The sequence below is a fragment of the Trachemys scripta genome, chromosome 8, assembly GCF_013100865.1.
Source record: "Trachemys scripta elegans isolate TJP31775 chromosome 8, CAS_Tse_1.0, whole genome shotgun sequence".
Classification (NCBI taxonomy): domain Eukaryota; kingdom Metazoa; phylum Chordata; order Testudines; family Emydidae; genus Trachemys; species Trachemys scripta.
Genome location: NC_048305.1, coordinates 69,627,941 through 69,641,738, shown reverse-complemented (window position 1 = coordinate 69,641,738; position 13,798 = coordinate 69,627,941). Strand labels below are relative to the sequence as shown.

Genomic DNA, 13,798 nt, shown 5'->3' with positions numbered 1-13,798 from the left:
ACCCTACTCAGGTCTCACATTGAGGTCAATGTAAGAATTGCCTGTGTATAAACTGCAGGATCAGACCTTTAATGATGTTAGCTTGAAAGTATCAGTCATTTAGCTGAAATATTTCTGCAGGAATTAAGGAGTACCCTTTTAGGTTTTCATTACTGACCAAAATGGTCTAGACATGGAGTGTAACCTACATTTTTGAGGTTGAGGTTTCATTCATACTTCACATATTTTGCCTAAACAGTGGCTTCTTCATTATTTACAATAAGACCTTCTTTTAGACTAAGTATATTGGTTATTTCATATGATTAGCAGCATTCATTAAAACAGAGCATGCATTACCTCAATCTGACTTTGAGATTTCTTACGCTATTTTTATACTAGTGCAATATTGGGTCAGCTGTTCAGCTGGTATAAATTTTTTTAATTCCACTGAAGTCTTATGCCAATTTGCAGTAATGCGGATTTGGCTCAATATTGATTCCACTGGAGCTACCCCTGGTATACATCAGAGTATTGGTTGATTAAATCAAAATTTATTCTCACACTGTCTAAACATGATGAGGCCTCTTTTACTTGCTGAGCTATAAAGTTCTTTAGTAGAACTACTAGCTCATAGAGACAGTACCTTCAGACATGATATTCTGAGACCATCAAAACGCAAATTAAATTCCTGGAATATCATTTCTCCATTACCATAATCTCATTACCATAATGCTGGCTCTGCTGAGCACCATTTTTTAGGTTAGAGGGTAACCTAAAAATGGTGATCAGCACAGCAAGAGACACAGTGTCCCTTTTCTTAGTAAGAAATGTGGCTAATAGTTAAATATAAAAAATGAGAGATTGGGTCTTCTGAACCCAAATGTTTGTAGATACACAAAGGAGGTATTTCATACACAAAGGAGGTATTTCATCGAAAACTTTTTTAGCTTTCAAAAATATCCTGATTATAGACTACAGTCTTGAAGGTGGCATATTTGTACATGTTCAACTATATATATAGAAAATCTTTAGAAGAAAAGAACAGGCATCTAAGGGTCAGAACTTCAACTGGTGAAATTTGGAGTAGCCCCATTGAATTCAGTGTATCTACACCATTTGCAGGAACTGAGGCTCTGCTTTTAAAAGTCCCACAGCTTGAGAATTTGATCCTACAACTAATGAAGTCAATGGCACAACTCCTCATGACTATAAGCCAAGCAAATCAGCCCCTAGTTTTGCATCTCACTGACATCAATGAAATGGGCTTTAGACCTTGAATAATAATCTTGTTCCAAAATTATAATTAACTATTTAGATTGCTAGAATATTTTTAGTATTTGTGTTGGGCCAAATCCTGCTCACCTTAAAGGTGGACATGTGGTGAGTAAGACTCAGAGTTTAATAATACTCTTCAAGTGAGCAAGATGACCCAGCATTTGACCCATATTATACAGTCATTATGAACTTAATTCAGTTGCAATCAACTTCAATGACAGCAAGATCAGGATCTGTACTTTTTATTGTGTATTTGTTTTTATTATGCATCCTTGATTTTAACCTGGTAGCAAACAATATGCACTCCTAATACCAGTTCTGCCAAACAAAATTCTATTTCATATGCTGAATGCATTAACACTTTGACATATACAGAAATCCCAGGCCTAAAATTTACAAAGGTTTTTATGTCCCCTTACATGTGATAACGTGCTGAAAGAACTCAAATACTGCCACTTCCTGCTAGTATTTAAATAACGAGATCAACAATTAATGTATTATATTTATAGTTTGCAAAGATGGTATTTAAAACTTGGTACTCTAATTATAACTATTTACAGATGCATCTGTGTTCATTTAATTTCAGTAAATGCTAATTTTCCCATCTCTTCCATGTCCATCCAAAGGGCAAATCTTTATCACTTTGTGAGACTCTACTTTCTTAACACAAGAGATGTCTCCCAAGGTCCATTTCATTTATTTGCATCCATTATCAACAAATAGTCAGCACAACAATAAATTAACGAATGTTAAGAGAATTTCTTATGAAAAGAAGCAAAGAGCTCTAGTGAGAAAAGAAAAGCAACTTCTTGATCTTGTTGGCACATGGAAACCCTACTGTTCCTCACTATACAAAAAATAATAATAATAATCTGTAAGAGGCATAATTGCTCCAGCACATTTTAGGTGCAACTTAAGTTCAGCAATAATGCCATGGTTCTTTTGTTATGCTTTACCTTTCTTGGAATTAAAGGTCCTATTGCTACAAATACTGCAGATGCCAATTTTACCAGTGGTTTTTTTTTGTTTTTTGTTTGTTTGTTTTTCTTTTAAACAAAGCCTTTTAATTTGTCAGAAAACATCATACAGCCAAGAGCAGGTTTTTGTGTTAAGGAAGCTTTTTCTTTTTAGTGTAGACTATCAATTCAGACAATTGCTTCTAGATTGATACAGATAGAACATTTTAGATATGTATCACTTGTGTGTGTTACATTTGTGTGTTTATATATATTGGACTTGATAATATATTTTAAACAAGACAAAAAATAAAGCTAGGAAATATGAAGTGTTTTTTTGTTTTGTTTTTGTACTAAAGAGCTAGTAAAAAGACATAGCCTGAATTGTCCTTTCAGGACTCTGTCAGGTCTCCTTGTAAATTAAATATAAAGCACTGGAGTCTGCAGAATCACAATACATAGCAGTCATATTTCTTTGTCAGTTGCCTGTCTAAGACAAAGCCTTTAATTTAGAATTTCTGCAATATTTCTAAAGAAAAAACAGACATATTCATGCAGGGTCAGACAGCACATTCTGGGAAGATAGGACCATTTCACCTGCTGATCCCTGGGACTCAAACAAACTTTTCAGCTGGGACCACCAACAGTTATTCTTAACAATTCTTCTTATGGTTTGATCAATTTAACTCATTTTTTCAAGCTTGGAAATTTATTATCTCTTTACCCTTTGGAGGTTATGGTATTTTTAATAAGATTAAACTGGCTTTTACAAATATTTTACTATATTTTAAATTAAAGGAGACATGAAAATTGTTCAATTTCACAATTGAGCATTAACACACAGCATGCCAGTCAACAGCACAGGGGAGCTATATTGCTAATAAGCTGATCTGACCAGACATTTACAAGTTACTATTTGAAATCAATATTTTTGTATTGGTTAATAATAATTAGACATTAAACAGTTTTCTTTTGAGAAAGCTGAAGAGCTACATTTCCATTGAGACCCAATAGGCATTCAAAACTGAATTACATACTTTTAGGTGGGTATGGATATTAGAAAAAAGTCACCTTTCCCATTTTAATGGGCCCAATTCTCCAGTCCTTATGCACCAAGAACTCCTGCTGGTTTCCAAGGAAGTTTGGGGAGCATTCTAATGGGATGACTGAAATAAAGCACCTACAATATATTCGAGTGAATACTCTGTCATCCATGGATTTACTTAAACAGAAGTTCATATATTTATTTTCTTTATATAACTGACCAATCACATTTTCAATCAGAATTGTCCTGTACTCTGATGAATAGCAAGGTTTCCATTTACCAGAAAAGCTAAAAAAAAAGTTGATTTTCTTTCATTTCTTGCTCATGAAATTTAAATCAACATTACAATAGTGCATTGACTCCAGGACCTTACAAAAATTTATAGTGCTGAAGCCATGCCATTTTGACTAAATGAGTTTATTCATTCCAAATGCACTGCCAACACATTTGGTATTTAAAGGTGAGGGGGCTGGAGGTGGGGGGAATCAAAGAAAGTCTTTTAAAAGTGTATTTTGTTTACTTGTACCAGGTTATAAAGCAAAAATATTTTCTAACAAGAGTTGCTGAGAAGTTAGTGGGCACTGAAGCGACAAAATGTATTTCACTGTTTTCCCCATTCAGTTGCTTCGCATTTCTATGCTTTCTCTGCCTTAAGGTGGAGAACCTCAGGAGCCTAAAAAGGAATTCTCCAGCCTCATTCGTACTGGGACAGGCACCTATCATTTTTCTTTATGGAAAAAAAAATTAAAGCAATTTGTAAGAAAAAGTCAAGTCTCTTAGGAATTTTGTTGAGGTCTTTCTAAATAGAAGGAAATGTGTCTTATTTAAAAAGTAATTACTATAAAGTTTAACACTTTATATGAATACATTGTGTAATTTGCTTTAAAAACTGACAGTTTATGAGAAGCCCAATAAAATAAAAATCACAGGTCTAATCTTAATGTAGTTACAAAGATATGATTTATACTGCATTCTGATGAAACATTGCAATGATGTGTCCAAAAGTTTTATTTCTATATTTTCTTTCCTCCTTTCAAGTGTCAGTCACTGAAGAGAGCATTTTAGTCTTAGATTTTAGCGAATGTTATTTTCTTTTATCTTTGAAGTCTTTTAAATAACAGTGGAGCACATAAAAGACTATTCAGAAATAACTTAATACTTCATTTGGGAAATTAGTCCAGATCCAACTGCCACAAAAGTCAATGGAAAGACTCTTACTGACTTCAGTAACAGTTGGACTGAGCCCTAAGCACACAGCTACCAGCAGTTTGTAAGCAAATGGCATACCCTGTTTCTGAACATTTAAACTACTGTGTTACTTGTCAAGCAGTTTTCAGGAAAACTCACAAACTGTGGAAATATTAAGAGGCTCCCTGTCATTTTACATTTCTGATATTTCCTTGCTTCATTAGCATGGAGAAAGAACTTTAAAAGTAATTCTTCACTCAGGTTTTATTTTAGTAAATCTATCAATTTCACAAATCTGTGCTCCTGTTATTGTTAAAGCTATTTCAGTAAATACCAAGTAGCTTGCGCTGAATTTTTATCAGTGCTTCTTGGGTTCAGATTTTCATTTAAAATCTAGATTCAACCCCAGAACTCAGTTTCTTTGTCTTCATAAACACCTTATGAAGTGAAGGCTGCAAAGAATCATCTCCAGCTCACATTCAATTGGCATATTAGGTTTAAAAAACAATCTACCCAGTCTTTGTCTTCAGTATCCCTCATTCAATAACTTCAGTTTCAATATAGTAATGAGTACCCAAACCCCTGCAGCTAGATGGGGGAGGGGGACTTATCTTTGGTGTAATTCCACTGGAATCATTGGAATTGCAGCAAGGATGGATTTGGCCCCCTCCTCCCTAAACTGTAAATGAAACCAGCAGGGGGCAGAATTACTGATTGATCTGCCACAATTCAAGTGGTGACCAGGTACAAAATGCTGAATGGAAACTTTGATTATTCACCTTTCTGTGCTCCCCATCATAACTACTGTTGACTCAAAACGTGGAAAACGACACCACTGTTCTCTTCAAAAAACGGGGAAATCTCGTCGCAAATAATGATATAAACATAACCAGGACTCTGTTCTGGGAGCATCAGCCCCCTAAGGCTGTGAGGCCCCCTAACAGCAAGGTTGCCACAAGAAGACCCTAATCCCTACTGCAGATTGCAGTGGGAAGAAGCGGCATTTCCACTCAGCTAGGAGTTCAAAGTCACTGGAGAATGCACAGCCAGGTTATATGTGTAGTTCCACATATATGCAAGCAGATCTTTTAAGGTCATAAGATCGGACTGTTCCTCTGGTTTCCAACTGAGGTCCCCAAACAGGACGCTTCTGGAACGGTTGTTGCTCCTCCTAACCCTACCACGCATCTGTGCAGGAGCGCAGCTCTTGCAGTTGAGCACTGGGGGTATGCCCTGCGCGCCCCGCCCCTTCCCACCCACCCCCAGACGTGTGAGCTCAGGGCCCTTCCTACCTTCTGAGCTCCCCCTCCCGAGAGCGAGGATTGCGGCTTCTCGCTCGTCTGCAAGATCCCAGGAATTGCACCCTGCTAACCATGTCCACAGACACCTAACGGACCACTCATTCTTCCCCAAGGATGTGGGAAGGAATGGGGGGGGGAGCCGCTTCTCGGTGCAAGGCTGAGGTGCTGAGCCTAGCTCCTGTCACCCAGACCTCCCTGCTGTGCCACGTAAGAGTCCTTAGCTCCCAAACCGATCGCCCGGTCAGTTACGGCTCTCCAACTGGGAGCTGCACACCCCACCTGGCAGGGCGCGTTGTCGGGCTAGCAAAGGGCCCATTTAAAATAGATATTCTCTTCCCTGAGTTTTGGAAAAATTTTGCCAATTAAAAATCTTTGCAAAGAAATAGAGAAAGAAGAACTAAGAAGTATTTGAAATCTTGAGATCCCCCTCCCCCATCTCCCCGCTCTTCGGAGGAGAGTGCAGAGACTTTTGTTACACTTTAGCCAAGACTTTGGGTGAACTTTATCAGGTTAATGACTTGGTACGTTCAATCGAGCTGAAAATCGCAGAAACATCTGTTGGTTTTAAAAATGGATTTCGTGGTGGGGGAAACACAGAGCTGTGTTCAAACCCGCTTTGCTTCGCCCCCTCCTCCCTTTCCGCAGTCACAAGAAAGAGGTCGATGTGGGGGTCTTTAAATCATCAGCACCTTAGAAAGGCGCCTCTATATCTGGTTGTGCAAAGAGGCTCCCAGCAGCGCTTAACACCCCGAGCTAACTCCTCACCCCATTATTTTCGCCTCCCCAGGACGGGGATCTAATTTGACAGGTCTTCCACTAAAACCTGGTGGCAGCATTGTCCTGCATTTCCCTCCCCAGCTGGGGAGGGGGGCTGGCTGGTAGCGCCCAGCTCCCGTCTCTTTCTTACCTCCTCTGACCTCTGCAGCCTGGAGAAGGAAAGTAAAAGTGATGAGTGTGGTTACAGTGGAGTCCCGGAGCCACCTTTTCGTTTTCCACCTTGTGGACCATCTCTGCATCTCCATGCTGGGCGCCCACAAGTGTGAACCGGACTCCGGGCGCCTTCAATTTATACCAGCTCCGTCCCTTCCACGGTATTCCCAGAGATGCTGCCTCTTATAGAGCCATCCGTGAAACACCAAAGGGGATTTCTTTTTGTCCCTCTCTTTGCTCCGTGCAGGCCCCCTCCGCTCCTTCCTCCCCCGGTGCCCTGCCTTCAGACTGCAGGGAGATGAGGGGCTTTAATCAAAATGCCAGGAGCACGGCATCCCCCTAAAGGCTCCATCCCGTCAGAGGGCTGGGCGAGAGGCACTCGGCAGCCACCCCCGGGAGCCCAAACTGACAAGCCAGAGGCAGGTCAGAAGCCAATCGCACGCCTCCTCCGGCAGCCCACAGACCGCCCTCCCTCGGCCCCGCAGGCTGGACCAGCCCCCCGAGCCGCCCAGCCAGGGCAGATCAATACTTGGGGAATGAAAGGAATTGCAGGAGCAGCCCGCAGGGAGCCTCAGTGCTCAGCAGCGCCCCGGCCAGTCCGCTCTGCAGCGGGCTCCAGCCTGCTCGCTGACCTGCCGGAATCCGCTCCCCGAGCCAAGTGGGGGCAGAGGAGGGGCGGCTGGGACAGGGCAGAAAGCGCGAGAGGCGGGCGGGCGATGGGGCAGAATAGAAGGCAAGAGGGGGCAGGCGGGGGGTAGAAGAACGGGGGAGGGGGTCAGAGGATCACTGTGCCCTCCCTGGTTCCCACTGGTCTGCGCTGCTGAAGTTATAACCCAGCCTAGAGAACGATCGATGCCTAGATCGTCCCTGTCAGAAAAGGCGCTGCCTGCTACTAGAGCTGGTGCAGTGACACGTTTCCCCGCTCCCCACGAGCTGGACGCTTCCCGGCAGGGTTTGGGTATTTAAAAGAACTCCGGTGTGGCAAGGTTTAAGGAAGCAAAGGAAGGGGGGAACCAACAGAATGCACAGCAGAGGCCCAACATTTAAAAGTCCATCTATGACAAATTCCCTTTGCACTGTCTGTGTGTATATGGGTATTCCACATTATCCCATATTTACATGTCACTAGAGCATAAAGTCAGTTTGCTCAGATTAGCCAAACCACTTAAGAATTCTATCTCACTGACTTTAAAGGCACTGGTTAATCTAAACTGACTTTTCTTTATTGATGGCTCTAGTCATATGTACATATGGGATTTGTAAAGTGTGTCTTTATTATTGGTATATTTATGCTTCAAAACAAGTTAATTTATCTTTTAAAATGAAAACTGTTTTAACAATCACATAATTTAATAATGGCTTCCAAGAAAATTATGTTTTACTAGGGAGAAAAAGCATGACAAGTTTAATACAAAAGGGAGTAAATTTCAGAACTTAATAGCATTTTACCCTTTTATTTACTGTACATTTATCACAGAAAATGGCAATACTTATCTCCTTTGTAAAGCGCTTTGAGATCTACTAATGAAAAGCATTATATAACAGTAGGTATTATTGTATTTCACCATTTCATGCATAGATTTCAAAAAGGGTAGAATCATCTTCATTAATTTACTGCTAGGGAAACTGAGGCACAGATAGGTGAATTGACTGGCAAGGTCACTCAGCAGGCCAGTGTGAGAGCTAGGAATAATGCCCAGGTCTTCTGAGTGCTAATGTAGTCATCTATCTGCTGGGCCACACTGCCACTCTAACTGCTCAACTTCAATAAATAATGGCAGAGGTTTAAGGAGAGCTTCATTAAACACATACATTTGGCTAAATCCTACTTGCCTTTACTCTCAGTTAGTGAGTAAATGCACTCTGAATTTTAAAAGGCGACTTGTGAAGGAAAAAAATGGTTTTGCATCCCATTTTCTTTATGCAGAATAAATAAGGTATTACATATTTTATTTTAAATTGGATGGGAGAGGTGTAAAAATTCCTGTTTTATTTACCACATTTCCCTTAAAAGACTCAATGGAGAACTGGAGGACTATTGGATTTATAACCTCCAAGAAATATATTTAAAAAAACTTGATTTTATCTGTCTTAGAGTGATAGCTATCAAGTACCAATTCTTCAATATGTAGCTCACGGGTGGATTGCTATGCCCATGTGGAGACTTTTACTGAAGTCAAAAGATGAAAAATAACCAAACCAAAACAACAACAAAAACCTTGGAAATTCTAAAAACAAAATACTTGGTTTCAAAAACTGGTTAAGTTACAAAGTGCTAACAATGAACCTAGTTATCTTATAAAATATGGCTACTTACAAGCAAGGAATTAATAACTATTATTATATATTCAATTGTTTATTTATATTGCCCTCAGTGATGTGCTAGAACCTTCCTAGAACAGATAAGCATCAGTGACTTTTCAGTGGATCGTGCTTCTCCCCCTTCCCATATCTGTGGGAGTTCTCAGGGGCCTTTGCCCTTCTCACTTTACATCCTATCTTTGGATGATCTCATCCACTTACATGGCTCCAAGTATCATCTCTATATTTATGATTTACAAATCTTTCTCTCTGTCAGCAACATTTCTCCTGCATCTAGTCCTACATTTCAGCTTGCCTCTGTGACATCCCTGCTTGGATGCCATGTTATCAGCTTAAGTCCTCTTCTTGTGTTCTCATACTGCTTCCCGCCACATCTGTGCATATGCAGTTGCCCAGTCATTGCAGGGTCACTGGAAGCTCATTCACATTCAAGCAGTGGGCATCCCAGGAGATGCTTCATATTTTGAAGCTCTCTGCTGCAGTCATAGGTATTGGGGCGAGTGATGTAGCCCCACTTGATCATCGCATCTCTAAACCAGAGAGAGACAGAGAAACAGAAACATATTTCATAACCAGCATATTCATTTGATTTTTAAAAAAGCAATTAAAATTCTTTAACTATTTAAATTAAATAAAACATTCAAAATATTCTTTTTACTTTAAAATGGGTTAGCAGTTCCCAGTCAGTGAGTGGCACTTCTCAAATTTTGTTCTGTATTGGACAACACCAGAGGAGAGATGGGAGGAGCCATTTCCTGTGTGTTTATCTTTCTTCCATCTAAAATTACAGGCCTTTTCCAAGAGCCTGAGGAAAGGCAAGGTACAATTTCCAACATGGTCATCTTCATCCCTTAGAAATTGTTTCCCCTGAGCCAGAAAGGAGAAGGAAGCATTTTTTATAGGAAAGCAAAAAATGATAGATACCTACAAAACCTGACAAGGAAGCCGTTTCTGACAATACACCTGAGTTATTGTGGGCCATGTTTGCAGTGCTCACCTAGACAACCTGTATCAGCAATGCAAAGGCTTAAAGAATAATACATTCTCCATTCCCTTCATATAGTTATAATCCAGTAAAGTCAACAGAAAGACACCCACTGACTTCACTGGGCTCTGGATCAGGCCCTAGCAGAATGTTCCTTTTCTGATTTTTGTTTCCCACCCATAAGATCTTTACCAGGTGGGTAATTTACCAGATAAAATGCTGAGTGTCTGGCTTCCCAGACACAAAATGACCAGCAGTTGCTCAATCAAGTCCCATATATAAACTCAAGAATGTTCTGAAAAGTTTTTCACAATTTAAATGCTTAAAACTATTACTCTCTTCTTGAAGTAAACAACCTCATCATTAGCAACTTCATTAAATGTCTGACTTGAATTTGCTGTTTGTTGTTGTTGTTTTATTTGTATCCTGTATTTTTTAGGTATAAGTAGTTAACATTTTAGTTACAATGTTGGCACCGGGAAAGAAAATGACTTTAATATATTTGACATTTTTTTTAAATTGTTGAATACAAATATTTTAAATAATAGATAGACTTGGTGAGGCATAAAATAATTATTTAAAATGTTTAGGTAGCAAATCCCACTATTCAGAGGTTAATTCAGGATGAGCATAATAGTTCTGGATGTGAAAGAGGGAGTTAAAACATGAGAGCCTTTGAGAGAATAACCGAGTGAGAGACGCTTAATGTGCTATAAAAATGTTAAAGCAAAGTGTGATCCATAAGTTATTCTGTGTATTTGTCCTTTCTGCTGGCTTTTTATGCCTTTTTACACATCAGGTTAAGATTATAGAGAAAAGAATGACTAGCATTCTGACATTCATTATGCTGTCCTTGATACATCAGCAGTGGCAGATTAGTTGATGTTTAAATGTTAGGAGTTGCTCTCTTTTATGTACACAGATGGGTCATTGTTGTATTTTTGGACAGTGGGGGGAGGGGTTAGAAAGTACTGAGAAGAGAATGTGTTTCCTTAGCCTAACCTAATTCACAAGAAGCCTGCAGTAGCAGTTTCACATTCTTGTGCCTCTAGACTCCTACAGTAGTTTACAGATATTTTGTTTTTCAGGAGTGTCATAATTTAGCAGAGTTTCCAAGACATATGAGAAAACTTAAATAAAATGCTGATCTGCAAGAGAGTTCGGGCAGGGCTGAAATACCTGAAATACCCATCTACTTCAAACCAAAAGAAAAATATCCAAATTAAATTAATAGAGAAGACGGAGACTGGGGGATGCTGACTTTTAAGCCATGAACATATCTGTTGCAATACTCACTTTTGTAGTACGATGAGTAGAACTGGAAAAAGAGGCTCAGATTTCAGGGGGAACGTATACTGGTATGAGACTAGAGATAAAGTATAGCAAGTCTAGATAGGTTCTTGGGAGTGGCCAGGAAAGAGTATCAGCATCTAACCACTGCCCTTTCTTTAAGTTTAATAATGCTCTTCTTTTCACAACTCTGCCTGCTTGCTACATTACTTATTGCCAATGAAATGGCCTCTTCTAGTAAGAGAGCAAGGTCTGCTTCTTGTGACATCCCATGGCCTTTTGATAACTTTCCTCTTGTGTTTTTTAAAGGAGAGGGATATTTTCACATACTCACACTCACACATACACACAAAACAAGGAATCTTAGTGTTATTGTATTACAGGGTATCCAGGTTATCCAATAGTAGTTCTAGCTTTAGGTTATGTTATAGTTTTAAGTTATGAAGCAAATTACTTACTCTATTACTAAAAATGATTTATATTTGTGTATACAAAATTGTCACAAACTCCAGTGGCATACTGAAAAATATGCTTTCTTTTAAAAGAGAGAAACTTTTCCAATGAAAAGTTAACCAGTGACATCTACTTTCACACTCACTCCTAGTTATTTCTTTTCAGAAATACACACAAGACTGGGAATTGGAAGTTATCGTGCCACTGCAGCTTGCTTCAGTTTCCCCATCTGTAAAAACTGTAATAATCATCATCATCAACTCCTATAAAGCACTTTCAGATCAGAGCTGTCAAAAAGAAATAATCAAAACAAGTTTTCAGTGAAAAATTGCTTTTAGACCAAAATAAACATTTTCTTTTTTGTCTAATTTTTTTTTTTAATTTTTCATCAAAAAGAAGATCCCCTTCTCTCCCTTCCCTCTCTTCCTGGTGAAAAAGTGTCCAAATCACAAAAATGCAATGGGCACTAATTGGCAACCTTATTGGCAGCCTCAGCAGACAGACTAAAGTTTCTAGAACAGTGTTGTGGCAGTCAGGGTCTGTTGAAGTGTGTGGAATACTGGGTAGTGCTAAAAATAAATGATCTAGCAACAAACTTCCTGATGGTTTGCCTGAAGAAGCAATGAAAATAATCATATTAACATAAAAGCTTGCCATTGTTAAAGAACACAAGCTTTTCCTACACTCTATCCTTTGGTTTCAAGTCACAGATTTAGGCCCTAAGCCAATGCTTATTTAGGGGCTTGAATCTGCTCCCTTGCAAGTTCAGTAGAATTTCTGATTCATCCATGGGATTTAATTTGAAAATATGTTGAACACAATACAAGAAACATTACGCTTCGCATGTTGCCGCTTCAGTAGTCCTCTTTTTCCTCTGGGTGAATCCTGCCACCTTATTTGGTAGGACCATCCTTCTGGAACTGGGGGAGCAAGGCTGTACCAGTTCTGTGTTGGTTAAAAGGGCCATCCTGCTGGCACAGAGCAGATTGGTTCAGGGTTTGGCATCCACATAACAAAGGGGAGCATGCACTTCTTCTTTGAAAAAGCACAGGATGTGACCCTAGTGCTAGTGGATGTTATGGATAGTACCATGTCTGCAAACTGGCTATGGGCTTTGCAACCTCTAACTCTCAGACCACAGCTTAGGGCTGGGTTACATCAGCCAGCATGGAAGTGGGTCAGCCTTCCTAGCACTCGCTTGCACACTGATGTGGACTCGTTCCCTACTGCTGTTCCCTATGCTTTCTTCCCCACTTAAGCATGCCCCACAACAAAAGTCAGGATCTGTCCCCATGTCTTGCCCTATTGCAGTCATGTGGGGTTGAAGCTTGTAATACATCACAAACAGAATCAGCCACTAAAGCAACTTTCTCTGTTCATAATACTACAGCAGATAATTTTTACTATTCAGGATGAGCAAACTCATATTACCTAATTTAAAACCCACTGGAGTGTCATAGAGTTAAATGCTGGATTCATACTCAGATTTTACTTGTGTTGTCTTCCACATAGAAAAGGCTGTATAAAAAGGAGCAGAGAAAGGAGAGAGAAAAAAAACTAGTTACAGAACAATAAAAGATAAAAGGGTTTGATTTTCAAAAGTCAGTGGGAAATTTTCAATGTGACTTGTACTCCTAGGTCACTTAGTAGTAGTAGTAAATATTTATATTTATATATAATCACACCCAAAAGCCAAGGGTCCCAATGTGCTGGGTGCTGTACAAACACAGAAAAGAAACAATCTTTGCAGTGGAGAGTTTACAATCTAAATGGATGGAAGGCAGGGAATATGGACACAACTGGGCTGTTTCTTTTTCTTTCTTGTCGGTTCCCTTCTTTTGAAATCAGGGACTTTGATAGCCTTCTTCCAAAACTCTTGGTTATCCGCCAGGCTGTCATGCAAGTTGGTCTCTCTGATGTCCACTGATATCTGGTCCATGTACCAAGTCTTTGGTCTACCCTTTGGTTATTTTCCATCTATGATCATTGCAAGAGCCATCCTACCGATACAGCTCTGATGTCTCCACTGGATATGCCCATAGCAACGCAGCCAAGCCTCCCTCAACTTGTCTTC

General features: G+C 39.7%; 1 protein-coding gene across 2 annotated transcripts in view; it reads right to left on the bottom strand.

Annotated features, from left to right (window-relative positions):
* Positions 1-7,253, bottom strand: part of COL11A1 (collagen type XI alpha 1 chain) — a 240,885-nt gene extending 233,632 nt beyond the window's left edge. The window contains exon 1 of one of the 2 annotated variants that reach the window (XM_034778961.1): positions 6,652-7,253. In XM_034778961.1, the coding sequence (XP_034634852.1) occupies positions 6,652-6,766 (115 nt within the window). In that variant the 5' untranslated portion in view covers positions 6,767-7,253. The remainder of the gene's footprint in view (positions 1-6,651) is intronic. The other variant, XM_034778960.1, reaches the window with a different exon arrangement.
* Between the last annotated feature and the right edge of the window lie 6,545 nt (positions 7,254-13,798).